At 43.7% G+C, this 20,425-nt stretch overlaps 1 protein-coding gene across 1 annotated transcript in view; it reads right to left on the minus strand.

Moving 5' to 3' along the window:
- LOC144103649 (fibronectin-like) overlaps positions 1-20,425 on the minus strand; it is a 36,084-nt gene that overhangs the window by 1,731 nt on the left and 13,928 nt on the right. The window contains exons 11-21 of the mRNA XM_077636312.1: positions 18,403-18,520; positions 16,678-16,801; positions 14,753-14,843; positions 10,752-10,835; positions 9,917-10,027; positions 8,374-8,658; positions 7,073-7,369; positions 6,147-6,431; positions 5,015-5,317; positions 2,631-2,891; positions 2-286 (exon numbers count right to left, since the gene is read on the minus strand). Of these exons, the coding sequence (XP_077492438.1) occupies positions 2-286; positions 2,631-2,891; positions 5,015-5,317; positions 6,147-6,431; positions 7,073-7,369; positions 8,374-8,658; positions 9,917-10,027; positions 10,752-10,835; positions 14,753-14,843; positions 16,678-16,801; positions 18,403-18,520 (2,244 nt within the window). The remainder of the gene's footprint in view (position 1; positions 287-2,630; positions 2,892-5,014; positions 5,318-6,146; positions 6,432-7,072; positions 7,370-8,373; positions 8,659-9,916; positions 10,028-10,751; positions 10,836-14,752; positions 14,844-16,677; positions 16,802-18,402; positions 18,521-20,425) is intronic.

Raw genomic sequence — 20,425 nt, forward strand, 5'->3', positions numbered from 1 at the left:
CCGTCTGATTCTGTAGAAGCCTCTAGAATTGATGCAGGACCAGATTTTCTTTCACGATGATCGTTGTTGAAAGCATAGACGGATATTTTGTACAGTGTGTCGGGCTTCAAATGGGTACAGTTGAAAGACTGCTCAGTCGTTACTGATGCACAGATATCTTCTCCATCGGTCCAAGTGACTTTATAGCCACTAATAGGACCGTTTGGTGCTTGGGGACGCTGCCACTTTAGCAAAAGCCAGGTGGAGTTTCGTGAGTCGACGGTTAAATTTTCTGGAAGGGAAGGAACTTAAAAAAAGAAAATGTTTAAAAGTAGACAAAAAGTGTAAGCCTGATAGATCTCCATGGTTGTTTTGTAAAGCTATTTGCAATTCTCACTTATAAAATCGATACGTACTACAACTACTCTGTGCGAAAACTGGCGTCATCAACTGACCACCAGTTAAAAAAAAAAGGTGCTTGAGAACTATGAATTGCGTTTTTTCGTTCCTCCGAATTTCTTGAAAAGTGACGTTTACCGAGTTAAAGACGGGTTTTGAGCAAGATTTTTTTTAGAAAAACATCTACATCGTAGAAATACAAAACTGCTTCTTTTCATTTCCGAAGACAACAAAACATCTCGCAAACATTACCATTATGCACGCGGAGTTGTGAACGAGAGAAAAAAGCCTAGTATATCAGTGTATATCAGTGTATATCAGTGTGTATCTAGTATATCCTGCCTGTTCACCCACCGCGGTGGCTCAGTGGTTAGGGCGCTCGACTACTGATCCGGAGTTCCAGGGTTCGAACCCGACCGCGGCGGCTGCGTTTTTATGGAGGAAAAACGCTAAGGCACCCGTGTGCTGTGCGATGTCAGTGCACGTTAAAGATCCCCAGGTGGTCGAAATTATCCCGGAGCCCTCCACTACGGCACCTCTTCTTCCTTTCTTTCACTCCCTCCTTTATCCCTTCCCTTACGGCGTGGTTCAGGTGTCCAAAGATATATGGGACAGATACTGCGCCATTTCCTTCCCCAAAAACCAATTATTATTATTATCGTGCCTCTTAATGACAACGCAGTTTTCTTCGTTCTTCTTACTATTGCACTTGTTGTGCTCAATGTTTACAAATCTTAAAGTCTCGGTAGGCATGATGAATTACATTCGATCTAGCGGCGTTTAGGAGGCGTTTGATGTTTCAAGCATTAATGCAGGCTCGCTTTAAAATCCCGTGACTACACAGCATATGATGAAGGCTGTAACGCACACCTGCGAGCATTTTGAAGGTGAACGTGCTTTGCAAAATGATACGATTGTCACTATTGTACTTCGGTATCAACGTTTTTCAAATCCTACCACCATCTACCACCAAGAAATTCAATGTCCTAGCTTATAAATAACCTTGTAAGAAATCACAAATTATATGTATTCTAGTTAAAGGAGTATTAGAAATGCCAGCCTCTATGTATACTAGACCAGAAAATCTGGACAAGCTCCTCCAGTTTGTGTGGCTGCTACCACAACCAGCTTGGTGCTGGACGTAAAAAATTCTCGGGGGAATTTTGAATGTTTGATAAATCCCAGTCTTTTCCGATGGCTTCTGAAATTCGTTAATGGGAGCGCGGAAAGCAGTTTAAAAGTCAGATTCTGAATTGCCTGGGAAGAGTGGTTCATTGGTTTTATTATCTTTGCTCGCCATTTCGCCGCGGCTTCATTTTTCTCTAATTAGAAACAAAAAATATTCCCATTTGCCACAAGAAAGACCTGCACATTTAGCCGGAGTATCGCAAAAAAATTCAAAGCATCGATGAGTGCTTCACCGTCCAGCGCGTTATCTCCAGTTCACTTTTGGTTTTACCCGGCCAAAGAGCACGTTAAATGCTGTTTGGTTAAGGGGGTGTAACGTCCCGAAGCGCTCAGGCTATGAGGGAGCCGCAGTGAAGGGCTCTGGAAATTTCGACCTCCTAGGGCTCTTTGACGCGCACTGACATCGCACAGTGCACGAGCCTATAGCATTTCACCTCCATCGAAATGCGACCGCCGCGGCCGGGATCGAGCTCGCGTCTTTACGGTCAGCAGCCGAGCGCCATAACCACTGAGCCACGGCGGCAGTTGCGCATTACACGCTGTGGCCAAGAATATTGACGGTGAAGATAAAAAATTAAATGTTTAGTTATAGAAAAAATTAGGTTGAGCATAGTGCAACAACATCGTACAACAGAAAAAATTAGGTTGAGCATAGTGCAACAACATCGTACAACAAAGATAATAATGAGAAATAGCGGGGGGGGGGACCGCCAACTCTCTTAATATTGCACATTAGCGAATGGCGTTTGAAAAGCACTATTAGATTAAACACCGTGAAGAGAGATGTTTCCGTTTGCTCAAATAGGAAAATCACTAGTTCTCTAACGTTAACTGGGAAAAAAAAAGTGGCTAAGAAGTGTAACAATCAAAGCTTGAACGATAGTTGGAAAAGAAAACTGCTTTTCCGGGGAGCAAAACACTCAAATACACACAAAAAATCTGGAAGAATGTTTAAAATTTGTCGCACAGGTTGCAGTACATATTGCGGTAAAAATGGCAAGACTTGAGAGGTCACCATTTTTATGGATTTAGATTCTGACAAGAAATATTCAAAACATACTTACATCCTGAATCGGTTCTGAAGCTTACAGCACGCGCTTCACCGCAGTCTTTGTTGGTGCACGAAGAGACGTTAACAGCGTACCTCTCAAAGGGCGTCAGCTCCTCCAGCCAGCAGTGATTATCCGGAGTAAAGAAGCGGCTGGTGTCATTGAGGCTGACAAGGAATCGACTGATGTCGTATCTAGGGTCATGTGGTACTTTCCAGAAAATCAAGGCCCGACGTTCTCTGGTGCTTACAACTTCGGGGAATGGAGGGAATGGTCCTGCAACCAAACAAGTTGGGCGTATGTGCATAATGTCTGTCTAAATGACATGAGCGTAGCGTCCAAACGTTTTTGTGACAGATTACTGGTTTCTCGTAAACTGCAGTTAAAATTTTGATAAATATGTTACATTGTCCTCAATACGAACAGTACAATTTTCTGTGTCAGGCGCCTCTGTATATTCCTAATAAAGGCACAATCACCCTGGGAAAGATACAATAAGGAGAACTGAATAGAATCTTCGTTCTCAGAAAATATTAATTCTATGCCTCCTTCTGGCTATGTTGCTGATGCCATCTGCAGCATATTGGTAAATTGCCTAAGAATTGCGTTTGAAAAATTTCTCATCACTTGATTTAAACTTGTCGCATCAACACCAAAAATAACTCCGCGATGGCCGTTTCGAAGTGAAAGGCGCTGTAGCCTGAGCTCAAAGATCCCTGGCTAATTACTTTTCCTGATGCGCTGCGCTTTGCTGACTAAAACGGCCTTTGGTAGCGACACCTGTATGTAATTTTTAAAACATTTTTTTAGCTCATAAAGGGTCCGTTTTCCGTGAAAGCCGCGTCTTTTTCCCCCGAGCGCAGTAATCTAAACTCTAAATACGAATACTCCTATACGGGAGTAGAAATGAGGTAAGCTCTCCTCTAGAGCACTCACTTTTATAGAAGGATGTGCACTAGAACACAGCTTACACCCTTTTTACTCCTTTCTATTTGGAGTGTATTTATATACTCCGACTCCACTTTCTCCTGTGTCCCTTTGAGACACCGTCTCTACCTATTTGAGTAAGGCCACTCATGTATTTTGCTTCTCCTGCCTCTTAAGTTTCTCCTTAACTGAATGTATTTCGACACTACTTTTAGGCTCCAGGCAATGGAAAATGTGAAACATAATGGAAAAAGGTGGGAAATGCTAGTAATTGATAGGACAGCTGATCACGACGCACCACATAAAAAAAAGATCTACACTTCTAGCCAGGAGTATGGTGCCTCAGCAAGGCGCATCATAAATAAAGCAATAAAAACATTAAAGAAATGCTAAAATAGTAAGGAACTTGTAACTAAGCAGTATAGACTATAGCGCAAAAAATATTGTAATATTTTCGAAGTTTATGGAATGGTATTGGTATTGGTTTTAATGTCTCGAAGCATCGCATGTGCTATTAGCACGAATTATTTTGAACATTTGGGTTCTTTATTCTGCACTGACATCCCGTAGCTCACAGGCATTTTGGCGTTTCGCCTGCATCGAAATGCGGCAGCTGTGGCCGGGGTCGAACCAGTGAACGTGTATTCAGCAACTGGAAGTCAAACACACTTAGCAATCACGGCGGACTCGGCGAGGCTATAACTGGGAAACGCTGATATGAAATGGAAATCACCAGCTACATTTTCATTTCACATGAATTTTAAAGTGACACAATGACCTTGGCGTCAAGAAATGTCATCGCGGAACAGTTCTTTAGTTCGCCATTTGCTTCTTTCCGTACAGTACTGACCTAGTGTTAAAAGCAGTACTGAGCTACTTGCCAGTTGAACCACACCACAGTTTCGGAGTGAGAGTCAATGCATGCACTTGTTGAGAAATGGCTCTTCCCAGATTTTTGGCATGGTCTTACAGGACACTACTGTCGTCCTTTCTACAGTCTTTACCATAGACATGAAGTGGTTTTTAACTACTGCTCGTACAACTGAATTTTCTTGAAATTTTCCTCATCATTCTTTGCAAATGCATGATGCATGGTTCGAAAACAGTTTTACTTGCTACCATTATGCGAGGCTACACGTTTGTGTTTAAAGCACACTAAAGATACGCTTTCATTTGTTAAATCATAAAAAATAATTTTTCCTATCTTGATCACATAAAGCTAACGGGGTATTTATAATGGTATATTAAATGCGTACAAATTTTAAATATTCTTAAATAAGCGAAATTTGCGTATTAACATAACGGTTTGTTTTGCCATGAAAAACGATACGGGAAAGCTGAGCACTGCATTGTTCTCAGATTTTAACCACGCCTAACGGCTTATATATTTCAGCGGCGTATTAACATATCACAGCTCTGCCCTTGCCAATTTGACGGACAGAAGCTCGGAAACAGAAATAAGGTGGTCTTACCCTCTCCAAGTGTTGTAAACTCGGTGCTTTGTTGCAGGCCGAACAACGTTACGTTCCGGTAATGATCAACGTTGTAAGGGGACACTGATGCTTTGAAATAAGAAAACTGTTCCCACAGCCTGAAGCTGAAATTGAGCAAGTCTCCTGGAATGTAATGGTCTTCCGTTCTGTTGTTGTCCTTGTTAAAAATGTTTATCACGTATCCATCGATAGGTCCATTAGTTTCCTGTGGCCTCATCCACATCAAAGAAACATTCAGATATCCTTCCAGGCTGGACGTGAGATTCAAGACTTCCGACGGCGCTGGAGGGACAGAAGACATACATATAGCATCAATATTATTTTAGTATGAATGACTTGAAATTCAACTTATATTTATTGGCTGGTAACAACTTGCCTGATGTCATTACTACACAATATATTACCACACCGAATATCAGCTGCAACGCGAAAGGTGTGTTAGGAGTTCAGTTCTCGAATTAGTGTGGCAGGCTAGTGGTGCAGTAAATTGATGAAATTAGCCGCCTACGCAGAGAACCACGTAAACTGAATCTTTGTGCAAGATACTCGAAGACCCATTGATTTCCAATGAAGCAGAAACCTCAGTTGGTTAATTTCAAGCGCGTTGCAAGTCACTTGAACGCGATAGTACATGATATTTTGAGTAAGTTCTTGAAAAAATACTCCCGCGGAAATTACCGAGAAAACTGCCAGAATAAGGAAGTGATGAAGCGTCCGAAGCTGGCACAAGATGTAAGATTCTAAATTTTAATTTACTCCCCTGAGTTCAGCGTGAAATGGATCCTGCGTGGTTTACACATTATTAGGCAAGTCCCGTGTAATCAAGGCGCAGGAAATAGGAAATGACATTGAGTGACAAATGAATTGATGACGTAACATTACCAGGGCCAAGCTTTATGCTTCACATAAACGGAATAGTAAGTCTTTTCTACCTTCCTCTGCATTGCCTAAGAACATCAAATTGCTAGAGCAGGGAGTGATAAGAGTGAGAATTCATTGAACGTTGCTGTTTATCTCAATGCATATTGCGTTTGGTCCCAGGAACAGATGAAGGATTCCTGAAGTTGACCAACTTTACCAAAAATTATTGAGACCTTAGAGAGGGACTCACCAGCAACCTCTGTGGTATCGGTGACTACGGTCGGCAAACCGCAGTAGTCCGCGCAGTTTTGCACCGAAACTTCGTAGAACGTGCCAGGAATGAGGCCGACCACAGTGTGTTTGACAGACACCGCGTCCGGTTGTTGCAACTGGTTCTCGTGGAAATTTACTAAAGTTCGATTGGACGATTGTGCTTTGACACTGATCCGATACTTCCCAGCTGTTGGATCAGCGCGCCAGGAGTAGGTTAGTGTGGTCTCAGTCGCATTCAGCAAGGTGACATCTCTCGGTGCCTCTGGGTGAGAAAAAAAGGAGTGATTAGATTTAGAAATCTCTGAAAAAATACACATCCAGTTATGCCTAGCGTTCACGAATTTTAATGGAATAGGTAGGTTTCGAAATAAATTATGCGCCTTAAAACCCATAGATATAGCGACATGTTCTGCCTCATTGCGCGTCGCTGGGCGTAAATGCTTTCCTTAGCGCACTGCGTTGAAGCTCACGGCACTAGTACTAACCGCAGTCATGCCGTGAAAGTAGGGTGACGGAGATAATGTTTTGCATGTTGTGCTATGTACAAACTTTCATCATCTTGCTCGGACACTGACGTAACAGCGAAGTAAATATTAGGCAAACGTATCTGCTAGTTTTCGGCGTACAATTTTTTATTAGCAGGTGCTGTTGAGGCTTTGCGATCTTAGAACTCTACTGTTAATCTTAATCGGATTTAAACGAAGCCATTTACGTAAAAAAAGGTTGAGCAGAATTCAATCCTCCCCCGAAATGCAATACAGCTCAGCTGAAGTGCAGTGTTAATGTAGTTTCTGGCCTACCAAACAGGAGGTATATGAGGATTTGTCTAAAATTACTGCCGCACTAAGACAACTACGAATCATGCATGGCATCGATTGAAATGAGACGAGGTGAGGGACCTACCTATGCCGTCTGTAAAGACATCAAATGTAGTTGCGTTCCCATCTTGTCGTCCACTTGAAGTTTCAGCGAAAGCATTTACAGTGCAGGTGAAATTCGCGAGCTGCAACTTCAGGTCCATACTGGCGTCCACTTGCCGGGATGGAGGCAGCTCAGCTGATGCCGACTGACTGCCCGCTTTGTCCTCGCAAGTGACTGCGTAACCCGCAATGCCACTGGACCCGGCAGGCTCCTGCCAGCTCATGGTGATAACTGTTACGTTGATGACGACGTGTTTCAAGTTTCGTACTGGGCCAATATCTGTGAAGAAACAATGAATCACACGATTTTTAAGACACCATGGCCATTGTGGTTAGCTTCGACTGCGCCATTTCTGCAATGTGCGGCTGAAGGACAGGGATGATCCGGGAAATGCTTAAGCCCTTCATTTACATTGCCGGCCACACTTGGCGTTGTTTTCATGGGCACAAAACTTTTCTTGACTGTGTCTGCAGATCGGCTGACCACACTTGGTTGTTGTTAAGTGCGCTGTGCTAAACTAGATTTTACATCGTATCCCGGCTGCGCCACTTGAGCAAGAGAGCTCAGCTTCGTAAACAAGCTATACTATAAAAGCAAACAGAAAAGGAAGTTTATGCTTATGCATACTAAAACCAAGGCTTTCGAATCACGCGCGGGGCTCCGCCATTGAAATGCCAGTGAAATACATACAGCACAAAGGCGCTGCATTTTGTAAACCTTCGTTTCGTTTTTGTTAATTTTGTCGTGACGCTGGCCGTGACGGAACCAGCCGGAGGTGAGGGAGCAAAGCACTAATGACAGGTGCGGCCACTCTTGAAGTGGCGCTGCCTCCAGCCACCCTGCCACAGCCGCATCTACTCCGACTATGTAACAGGAACTTTGCTCCGTTTATATGTAGCCCGATCAGCCCACAGTTTGTTTTGCCTTAGACCTGTATTAGTGCTGATAAAGTTCTTCAGGCATGACAAATGCGTTGCCATGCTCTGTCATTCGTCGATGTCGGCGGCGGTCAGCAGATGGGGAATTGTCTTGAAATTTGTATATGCGAGTGAGTGGCGTCATATGCGCGTTTATGCAACCTCCAGCGTGTCATTTTCCACAGGTTACGTCACCGGCAGCAGTGATTAATTGAATATAATCGAATGATAACGTTATAGAATTCGATCCCTATCTCCAGAAAGACTCCATGCGCTTAATAATTTTAATCACGCTTTCTAGTTGAGATGGCCATCTGATGTTTGACGTGACACCGTTCAAAAAGCGTTCGTTGACACTAAACTTACCGAAAGCAAACGTCGACACGTCCTGTTCAAATACAGGACCAGCACAGGTCAAGCCGTACCGAGTGACTTGAGCCGTCGTGTCGACTTCGTATAACGTGCTTGCGTTGAGGCCAGTGATGGTGTAAACGAGCTGCAAGCCTGGAGCAAAGAAATCTCTGCACTGTTTTTTCAACCCTTGGAGTGGACACACTGAGAACCGCACTGTGTACTTCCATTCGGTCGTCCATGTTATCTTGAGAGAGCTTGCAGTTGCTCCGCTCACGGTTGCCGAGTCCAACAAAGGGACTGCAATACAAAAAGAAACGCTAGCAATGCCCACATTGAGTGCATAGTCCCAATAACGGATGCCTAAGTGCCGCCAGTTGCATTTAATTTCTTATTTCGCACGATGGATTGAGGAGCACAGTTTTAGCCAACATGTTTGCGCAATTATTTTAGCGTTGTATGCGTTCAAGGGGCGTCGATTTCTTGCGTTTCCTATTTTGACAGTGGTGCGTATTTTGGGAACTTGCTTTTTCGAGTTAATTTCATTTCATGACATAGAATATCCGTAGTCATGCAATGACTGGAAACCTAATGAGTACCAGCATAATTCAATCGAAACGTTGTTCTAGAGACTAGCAGGTATACAGATCTATGAAGAATTAGGGCACGAAAGCTGCAAAATCTAAAAACTTTCTTGGCGCTTTAGTTAGGGGTTGTTTTTGGTTTTATATATGCCCCTTGAAGTTAACAAAAAAATGTATACTTTTATGCAATAAATTACGAGAAATAACTTGTTGGTGCTTCCTAACATATCTCATATGTGGCGCATTTATTTTCTCATGTCTGGCATATAGCCAACTTATTTTTTTCTCTTCTTGTGTTTCAAAGAAAGAAAAATTCAAATGTTTTTTAAAGAACATTCTGGTCTACAGCGCGCATTTACGCAATGGTCTTCGTGGTTCTGCCGGGGAAAGTAGTTTCTAGAAAGTTATCTAATTCACATCAACTTTTTCTTCAGGGGGAATTAATTTGAAGTCTTACGTATTTTAAGTTCGTGCTTTCAAACTTGCTGGGAAGTGTAATCAATTGAAAAAAACAAAGAAAATCGCAGGAATTTATGCTTCCAGCTCACTGAAATAACTGTCATAACTATTGTATCTATCCTAGTTTCAAAATCGTGAAAACAAAGCTTAGGAGGCCTAAAATAACGTTTGAGTCAAAGGTATACTGCCAACGCAATATTCGCATGGTAAGAATGCTTACACTGTGGCAAAAGTTTTTAAAAATTTAAATTTTGCAAATCAGATTGCTATTCATTGTGAAGGAGCATGAGCGGACACGATATGTTAGGAAAGTACGTTGCTATAAATTAAAATCTAGACCGTACTGTTAGGAAATGTTGTGACGTTAACTGCTACTGCAGTACTGTTGACTTCTTCATTTGGCGTGCTTTTTGATGCCAATATTGAAAACTTGTAGCTGTTTTCTGTGGGGTCTACGTCGAAAGAAAACGTCCTGGCCTCGTGGCTGACTCTTGCTTTCTGGCAAGTCGCAATGCCTTCCATGCAGAGCTGGACCCAGAATGAGGTGGAAGGATCATCCGGGTAGAACCACGTGGCGACCACGTGGCTGTCGCATGTCGCCGTGGCAGTGACATTGGCTGGCGGACCTGGAATTTAATTTATATTTTTGGTGATCGTCTAAATATTTGGACGGCACTTAAAAAACAAATTTCGAATACTGAGTACACGGAGCCCACACTTAGACGCCATGTTGAACTTAGCCATTCTTTCAGAATGATCACTCCAGACGCGGCTCTTCTCCATTTCTCAACTTGTTGGATAAAATTAAACACATAAAAGATGTTCAAATGAATTTCCTTGTCCCCTGAACATATGACCTAAAATTAAACAGAAACTGAAACTTTTGCAGAACAAAAATATTTTAAATGCTTACTAGCCACTTCCAGGGTAGCGTTCCAAATGCACAGATCGCATATGGCGGTATATGCGGCGAATGGCACGATTGGGGCAAGAGTGGAAAATAGTACTCACAGGACGGTTACGACTGTGTAACGCGAGATTCAGCGATAGCTGTTTAAGCGCTTACTTTAGTTAAGGCGCTTAGTTTCGTGACCACTACACCAGTGCTCACGTGATGCACCCCTGCACTGGGAGGCGGCTGTTCCATACAGAGCCACCCGTAGGCTTATGCGACCCAGGTAGGTTGACTGGCGCAACCGGTGGATGCTAGCGCAAAAACCGGTTACACTGACGGCGATGAGAAAGCAGGAGACGGGCGCCTAACAGCTATCGCTGTAAAATCGCTCTTATTTGCGTCATGAAGAAAAATCGGATGAAATGAAATTGTGAGCGAGGAAGCTTGAAACTTACTGAGATTCGCTGCGGCCTTCCTGGGTTCATCAGGAGTGACATGTTCATTGAAGAAATGCTGCGCATGATCGCTGGGTGGCACTGCTGAGGAGGTACAAATAAATGTATTTGTGCAAAAGCGAAAGCAGAAAAGAATTTTTTAGAGCAACGTCGTGCGCATTGAGTCCCTCTGCAGAACAGAAAGAAATGTACATGCTACGCTCCTCATTTGCTCTAAAAATGAGAAAAATAAACAATCTCACTGACAACGAAAACAACTTGACAGAAGGAGGTCAAGACGTGGGCAGTTTGAAATTACTTTTCACATCAATAGCCCGCACGCAAGATAAGGCCACGTTTCGAGCCTCACGCCGCTTGTGACGCAAATGTACTCGCCGATGCCCGGTTAGAGCGCTCTGGACAGGTCTGTGAACGACTTTACGTAAAGAAAGAAGAAAAATGTACTTAGAAGTTCTAGTAAGTTGCAAGGTTAAACAAAAATGCCTCTTTCTATTTCTTGGCTCTCGTGTAAAGCAAGAGCAGATGTGACTTAGGCTGACCACCTCTAGCTGCAGAAGTAGGAGACACGGTCGTTATTATCCCGATATATGCTTAAGTCTCACTGCCGTACGGTAAGAAGCAGTGAAGAGAAAAGGCCGAGGCTCGGTAAGCACGATATGCCGTTTAGCAGAAGTATGAAAAGTTCGCCTGTAATAATGGTCGCCTCTTTGACACATACACTTGGAAGCAAAGCCACCTCCGAGAGGGAACCCACCCGAGAAATTGTAAAGGGTGAACTGGTCGTGCTGAAAGCAAAAGCAGGGCGGAAATTAAGGAAAAAATAAAAATGAAAACGAGCCACAAAAGATATTCAAGAGCATTCCTTACCTCAGAGGTGGCCGTTTCGTGAGGCCCTTCGCGTTGGTCATCGCTGAACGCCGAAACAAAAAGGAGCAGAATTACGTGCTTTCTGAGCATCGTTCAAATTCATAACCGCTGGGCAGCAAACTGAAATTGAAAGCAGAAACCTTTCGCTTTTTCATGCATAGTCTACTCATTGCATAAACTTTGGCACCCTTGTGTGTGAACAGGTCCCTATAAATAACGTATGGTGTAGCGTACAGCTCTCACTTTCAAAGCAAATACGATTGAGGTGGCAAGGCCGGATTGAAATATGCGTTACCTAAAAGTTGTCATGTGGCTAGCAAAGTAAGCCCTTGTGCCCCAATGACCGCCACTGCATGAAGGACGTTATCAGTAAAACAAAAGCTGATAAGGTCGCATTCCCTAACAGTGAGCCTATCGTGTGTATGCGTCAGCGTCATGTATTTGATTGCCATTCTTGTATCAGCAACCTTTGATTCTTTATATTGCTCTGATGGTGCACATGATATTAGTGAGACCTATATATCAAACGCGAAAGAGGCCATATCGTTTTCAAAATAATTACGCCAGCAATGAAATCAGAGACGTCTTCAACCGGATTTTTACGTACGAAGCCTTCTGATGTAAAACACGAACGTCCGCGTCATTTTAGCGGATGCGCAGTGTTGTCGCCAATGTCTGTGTAGTACTGTCCAATGAATATTCGAAGGCCAGCAGCTGTGGCCGCCAGTTTAGTCGTGGCGTCAAAGGTAGAAAGTTTGATCGGTGAGAACAGTGCCAAGTTATATGACACTCTCCACTGAAAAACAAGGGCATTTGGTTCGTATGGGATCAGAGGGACCAGTAAACAGGTTACCATCTGCCAGACCAACATTCCGGGTGTTTCAGCGAACACTTTCAAAAATTTTCAAAAATGGTCTTTTTTTGGGGGGTAAAAATATGGCTTACGTGGCATAGTTTTACCAGTGATGGCGGACACCAGAAAACTTGTGGGCCGTATTAAGTAGTAAGTTGGTTAACTAATTTGTAATAATTAACTTTTTAACTAGTAGAGTTTGGCGCCTAGTAGCAAATAGAGAGTTGTAGCTTGTCGTTAGTAATAGCCATGATGTCATACCAACTGGCCTACACCAAAGTCCTTCTCAGTTTTTAGAATTTCTAAAACGCGTTAACCCTCTCCGCTGTGGCTCGACAAAATTTGGCTGCATCGTGCGAAAATGCATGCGCTTTCGAAAGCATGCAGGCGAAGCAACCCCTCCACTGCACGTAACTACCCGAAAAAGCCAAAATTGATCGAGCCTACAGCGCCAAGAGTAATCGCGTTCTCCAAATGCTAAAAGCTGATGTGGGTATTATAAACGACGGGCTACAAGTCTCTAATATCCACTTGGTGCTTAAATCAAATTGCTAAAAAGTTAATTATTAAAAATAAGTTAACCAGCTTACTACTTAAGACGATACACCAGTTTTCTAGTGTCCGCCAACACGGGTAATACTATGCCGAAAAACCTATATTTTTACCTCAAAGAGCCTATTTTTAAAGTGTTCGCTGAAACACCTGGTATATGAGCGTGAAGCCTTCAGCCCTTTGCGAATTGACGTGAAAATCTCATCACATAAATCTGACCTGAATGAGGGCGCACTTTTTTTTTGAAGTAGCTTGCGTTTAAATGCGAAGAGATTTCAAATACTTTGAAAATTCTTCAAAATTGTGTTAGTTTTTAAACAGCATTTTTATCATTTATGAGTAGCTAAGAATAAACGACAAAATTTTTCTTTAAAGTGTTGCAGCTTGTTTTCCGCCTTATGACTGTTCAGTTCAGTTTAGTTGCGAGTGATCTGTTAAGCAGATGACTCAGCATGAGTTACACTCAGTAACCACAGGTGGAAAGTATGCTGTTGCAAATAGGAATACCATAAAGGGAAAATGTACAGTTTTATTTATGCTGAAAAGATTTAGCACAGTTCGTTCTGCCAATAATCTTCTTACATTTTGACCGCAGATATAACTGACAGCACTTACAGATCGCAACGCATGCGTCATTTATGATTATTTAACACGGAACATTAACAGTGGCAGACCAAGACAGAAATCATTCTATGCGACAAGCACATGTTGCATGAAATTTCAGCCTACCGCGAACTTTCTCAGAGATCAGGTTGCTGACAGAATCTGTACGTGTTCTGCGTTGTGAGGATTCACAGTGAGCACAACTTCTAGAGGTAGGAAAGAAAATCTTGGTACGTCTTGAGCCCGCATACAATACCGATCCTTGAAGACCGCATGGCGTTCTTAAATTCTGCTCACACAGCTTTATGTTAGCTGGCAAATGCGTTTTCTTTCGCATGTGCATGCGCACACGCGTTTTCTTTTTTTCTTTGTCTGACTGGAAGGACTAATAACTTTTCAGCTGAAAGTTAAGGCTTGTGGCGTTAACTCTGCTTGTGTCAATGGAAAACCTTTAGCACTATATGTAACCAACTAGACCACCATTCCACACTTCTGCAGGTAGACACAGAGTGTCTATTTGGGCTGTTTTCTTTTATTAAGGCCTAGTGTCCTTTATAGCCCAAGAAATAATCTATAATAATATAAAGGAACAGCGTAAATTAACCTCCTTAAAAGATGGGGACTCGAAAGAATTGTATAACAGCAGGACTACAATGAGAGAAGTTTAAACGTTTATGATAAGAATCAGCGTTCCACATGAAGACCAAACACTCACTCAATTCTTTGTTGACAGCATACAATTACTATAGATGTTGATGGATCACACAGCCAGTTCATTCTTGTCGTACTGTGCTATTAAATGGACAACAATATACCACGCACTACACAATACAATACAATACACCCCGAAATACACCACTCACAACGCACCAAGCTGCGGCGCTAGAAACTTTTGTTGGATCTCAGCGTATATAGAGGTTTGTTTTGTTTTGGAATGAAAAGAGTTAGCTTTACCAACAAATTAGGAAAGAAGAAGGTTTACAGAAACAACGATTAAAAAAATTCTGTTCAGGATAAATCTCTTTCTGGAACGCAGGATGGTTAAAGTTTGTGTACATGTAGTGATCCCGCAGAAAAACATTTGCCTTGATTGGAGGTAGGGTGATAACAATGAGAGATATGATACTGCTGAGGATGCACAGCCAGTAGAAGAATGTCAAGTTCAAGCGCCTTATCTTTGCTTGCAAGTAGTACACGTAGTAAGCTTCAATCTTGCTCTGGCAAGCGTAGGGGCGTTAAGAAGAAGGTGCACATGCATGATGGAATAGGGGTACCTGATGATGATGAATTTTATGGCGCAAGGGCAGCTTTGGCCAAATAGCGCCATGACACAAGGTAGTTTCCATTGCACAAGGTGGGGTCAAAGACCCATTTCCCAAGCATTTCACACTAAAGAAACCGAGCTCCAGGCACGGGAAAGCTTGTACCCATTGTATCACCGATGGGTACCCGGTGGCAGTGAGGCTCGAACCCTGCACCTTCCACATGCAAGGCGGATGCTCAAGCGACTACGCCACTGCTGTGGTAGGGCCGAATTTCAAGTATAATAAAGCGGTAGCACGTAAGCTCTGCTTTGTTAAGACGTGCAGTGGCATACCGAAGGCCGTAGAGGGAAATAAATGTGCAAAACGTTCACTTACGGAGCCGGACGAGCACCATTTACCCATGTGGACCTACTGAGCACATAACAAGCTCAGTTGACCGATGCAAAGGTTGGACCTGTTTGTTGCCTCAGGATGCGTCAGAATGCGACGTCGGCACTGATTACTCGTTAGAAAGAAAACACCGGTACTCTTATCGTTGCTCAAGCTTCAATCCCCACACGCGGAGTTTTCGTTTATGAAGAGTTACAAGGACAGTAACCGAAGAGACAACACTTCGGGCGCCCGTCCTGTTGTGTTCGTGCCTCTTTGTCTTTGTCGTTTTAGCGCCGTCCTAACTTCTTTCAAGATATGAACCAACTAGCCCAAATCAAAGTACTTCTTGAGACAACACTTATCGTTACAGTAACCGAGAAGTGACATCAATCAGCTTTCCTGGTTATGTAGTCTTTAATAATAGTTTTCAGCAAAAATTTTATTGACCCACGTGACCTGCTCGAGCTTAGTGCACATCGCCGCAGTGACATTGCACATACGTTAAACACCAACAGGATGTTGAAAAATTGTGTCATTCGTTTCACTTGCTCATTCCAGTTTACATCGGCCGTTTCATGCCAGGTCAATGGGAATCGCTTCACGGGTTGACGTTTATTTCACAATAGCGCGCAGGACGGGATAACAATTGGAATTTGCAGTTCAATGAACTAGCCAGAAATTCCGGGGAACACCTAGTGCTTGCATGAACTTTAAGAAAAATGACATTTTTCTGCAGGGAAAATCAGTCTTGTTAGAATGATTTCTTTTAATCAGAAGAGAGATTAATAATTGTCAGAAACGCTTTCACATATAACAGTCGGTTCAAGTGCTCGCTGAGATTCTCATATGGCACCTGCGTCGCGGGGTGACGCGATTTCGAACTTCGCAAAGCATACTGATACATTCATTTTTACACAGCGAGCTAATATGTGCATTTCTTGAAAATATATTCGTCCCCCTAAAGTTCTGATTTTTAACCCAGACAGTACTGAATGTAATGAAACGTGCGCAGTGAATATTTCTGATCGATAATTGAAGGTGCGGTGAACTGAAAAATTATCGATTTGTATCTTCGTGTGGGCCAGTCGGTGAGACATCATTTCCGTTGTCATATTTCTTTTGTGCCTATGTCGTACTTGGTTCTCTTGCGCTACACCTCTCAATGAAAAATTACGAACTTCGTAACTGAATGTCCGGCGAGCGACTATTTAAAATGAACATAGCGGTTTTAACAGAGGGAGGTATTATAGGTGAGCTTAGCTATTTTTATAAATGGCGTTCCTGAAGTTGTTAATAGAAGTAAATAAAAATATTCAGAGCAGATGAACGCGCAGTACAACACAAGCTTTATTGAGGAAAACGGCAATATAATAAATTACTCGAACTTTTCATCCAATAGACTCGGTGTTTTTCAGGTAACAGGCTGATCATTAGGCTCTTCACCAAATGTCCCTTTAGGGCAAAGCTTGTGACGAAGTCTCAGTCGAGGTTTCATCGTCAACATCTCTGTGTCTTGTTCCTCATTGGTTGGCACTGTTCTATGCAGGAATTAAAAAAATGAAGAAATGTTAAAACTGCAATGTTTAGCAGTGCACAGTACCAGGTTTATCACAGGACGTAGACGAAATCTGCAAAAAGTCGCTGCTGAAATCAAAGGAAAAATATTCACACTTTTCTGAAAGCTGTCTATAGCGTGAAAAATGTTTAGGGACTTGTGATTAAAAAATACAATCGCACTCTATTCATAGAGATCCGAAACGCCAAAAATAAATAAAATTTGTGCATTCTGACGCACTTGAGCATGAAAACATATGACCTTTGACATACAGCTCGACCTCTAGCTTTACTTCAGACTCCTTTGAAAGCTCTGATTGTGAGAAAGCTTGGGAATTGCAGAAACACATACTTAGCAAGACCATGTGTCATATATGTCATATTGAATGATTGAATTGATTGAATGAACTTTATTTCCTCGTCATAGCGAGTGGAGACTGGGACTAAAGGTACCAATGACCTGACGAAATGTCCCAGTCCCCTACAGCAAACAGTTTCGACAGCAGTGATAAGAGAAGGAAATACATATAAAAGGCAAAAGTAAAGAATTTACACAAGTACAAACATATTACACTTGTAATACGCACTACACAGCCACAATGCACACATATCACAACTGCACTGCATATATTCATTTTGTGACCGGATGTACGTACATACAAACAAACAGAAAGGGAACAGAATGACATTGATCAAGAAAAGGAACAACATCGGCTAGTAGCAATGCGGTTAAGGCTTGTTTGAAAGTACCCAATGGAGCGCTAAAGTCTAACAGTTCCTCAGCTTTGTTTCATATATCAGTTGACTGATATACAAATGCTTGCTTTCCATAATTTGTTCTTGTTTTCGGTATGTGTCGGATGTTTCGCCGTAGAAGGTGTCGAGATGCATCTGTATTGAATGTTTTAGAGAATAATTTCTGTTTGTGTACTGTAAGCAGAAGCTTCTTATAATAAATTTTGTCTGTGCGAATAAGTGAATAACGCTGGAATAATGGAGCGGTTGCAAGATCTGCATAACGACCATGGTAATTGCTATATATACGAAGAATGCGTTTACAGTTACTTCGTGCTGGTAGGTGGTCAGATGTGCCCTAGTAAGCGCAGCCGGATTTGCTGCTAGCCTACAGCACTCGCACGTATGTTCTGGCCTTAAAGTTTGAATTCTTAATGCTGTGGGTTGCAGAAGAACGTTACTAATTATTCTACAATAAAAGAAGGTCAGGAATTGGTACGTCACTCTGACACTTGTGACTTCCTAGTTAATACTTTTGCATGCTTAGTCGGTTTAAAAATGCTAATACTCTGAAATAGTTAATAATAATTGCGTGCAGTTAAACCTGCCTGGTTGCTCTAGGAGGCAACCAAGGGTACTGCTTCACTGTAATTTGCACTATTTGTTTTAGGATACCTAAACGCTTGGTTCTTATTACGTGAGACACTCTATGTAGGTCACAAGCAACCGCTCCCTTTGGAAAACATCTTTATCAGGAATATGGGACAGGCCCTAGCTAGAGCTGATAAAGCCTCGTGGCTTACAGCGCTTGCATCTCGTGCCTTACGTCTGAAAAAGTTAACTTTCTTACCTTTGTCTTGGCTTCAAATTTTTCCACAGCAGAAATCCAACCACAGCAGCAAGGGTAACAAGAAAAACTCCCACGGCAATAATTAGCACGACTAAGGAGGCCGAACCTTTAGTTGGAGCTGTAAAGAAAAAAAACGCATTATTGCTCAATGTACCCAGATATCGTGGAGACACGGACGTGCAAGTTCAAAGCAAGAAGTAAAGTCAGATCGTGTGGTTAGGCTAACAAGTGTTTGCAAGAATGTTTCTGCTGAATGCTTTGCCCGAAAGTGCTTGGTACCAGTGTGCAAGTAGCGAAATTATTTCTCACGTTGAAGCGCATATACCTGGTGTTCCACCTAAGATTGCAAGCAGTTGTTAAAAATAGTTTTGGCATGGTTTATGACGGTTTAACGTCCCAAAAAAACTCAGGCTATGAGGGACGCCGTAATGAAGGGCTCCGGAAATTTCGACCACCTGGGGGTTTTTTAACGTGCGCTGACATCGCACAGTACACGGGCCTCAAGAATTTCGCTTCCATCGAAATTCGACTGCCGCGGCCGTGATAGAACTCATGCCTTTCGGGTCAGCAGTCAAGCGCCATAACAACTAAGCCACCGCGGTGGCTTTAAAAATAGGTGTTTTGAGTTAGAATCCCGCTTTCTTCGGCATAGCACTTGGCGGTGTGCATCGGAATGCAGCTAAGACCTATTGCACATGAATGGCGGGGGGGGGGGGGGGGGGATCCGACTGTGCTGCCTGCCCGTGGCATACCCCCCCACCCGCCACCGGCTAAGGACAGGTGTAGTTTCGGCTACTATGTTTTTTTCCGGTGCAACGCCAGCGGTGGGGATGGGTTGGCCGGGGCCCATCCTCTGGGGATGCAAAACTCCATGGGAGTGGCAGCGACTCCCAAGCGACTGTGAGAGCCACTCGCCCCCGTGAGGTCCGATGCCTGAGCGGAGGTAGGCCTGGTTATATCATCAGGCTGGACCCACGGAATCCGGCACGGAATGCATGCCAAAAAGCAAAAGGTTTTTAAATACATCCAAGTAGCCTCTGCACGCGGGGCCGTGCGTGGCTGGCGACTGGCCTGGCGATTTCTGGCTACGGAGAGGCCAGGTCCGCGTGGGGGTTTACAACAGCCAGACTTCTCGGAATCGATGTCCTCGGGGAGGCAGCCTCACGGCTGACCGCGGGGCCATGGGGTTCATTGCGGGACGACGAGGTAAGGGGTGCGTACTACGACCAGTGCGAAAACCGTGGATGTTGTGGAGTACCGGCGGAGTAGGCCCGGTCATCTCACCCTAAGCCGTGTTCTTGGTTTGTGGCCCGGTCAGCCTGGCCCTAGAACACTCCCTCCTCAGTAGGCGTGGAGCAAGCTAGGGGAGAAAATAATTGTATGATTGGTTGGTTGGATGCACAGGTGGGTCCTCCCGGAGGTGTTAGGTCATGGCGCCGAGGGCCGGAGGGTCGATATGCTGACGACCTGAGCCTCTACTGGCTGGACCACACCACACATACTTCCGGAGTCTGAAAAACCGCGAAAAGCACTCGACGGCTAGTAGCTGGCAGGTCCGAAACAAACCCTGAATGTCGTGGGGGAACCCGAGGTAGCTCACCCCGGGTTACGTTTTCCTGTCTCCGGTGGTCGGAGCCCGTTGCGTTTGTGGGTGGTCAGGCATCCCGTGGGAGCCGCGCCATTCGACAATCTCGATGCTCTCCCTGTCCTGGCCAGACAAGCCAGCAGTGGAGTCGAGACAACTGAAGGATCAGAGCCAAAACTCGCTGTCCCCATTCCCTTCCCATTTCCCATAACCCCATCCCAAGTCCCAATTCCCATACCCGTCATCCAACCCCTTCTGCTACGTCCCAGGGGAGATCAGGGTAGTCTCCCCGGGCCCGCTTCCCCGGCTGTGGGTCGTTCTGTGGCTTTTTGCCCCCCCCCCCCCGCCCTCTCCCTCATTTTTCCCCATAAAAGTATACCATTGCATTCGGGCTTTTTAATTTTTTTTAAGCTTGGATTAAGCCTGCTATACGTCAGT

This window comes from Amblyomma americanum, chromosome 9 (genome assembly GCF_052857255.1).
Source record: "Amblyomma americanum isolate KBUSLIRL-KWMA chromosome 9, ASM5285725v1, whole genome shotgun sequence".
NCBI classification, from domain to species: domain Eukaryota; kingdom Metazoa; phylum Arthropoda; class Arachnida; order Ixodida; family Ixodidae; genus Amblyomma; species Amblyomma americanum.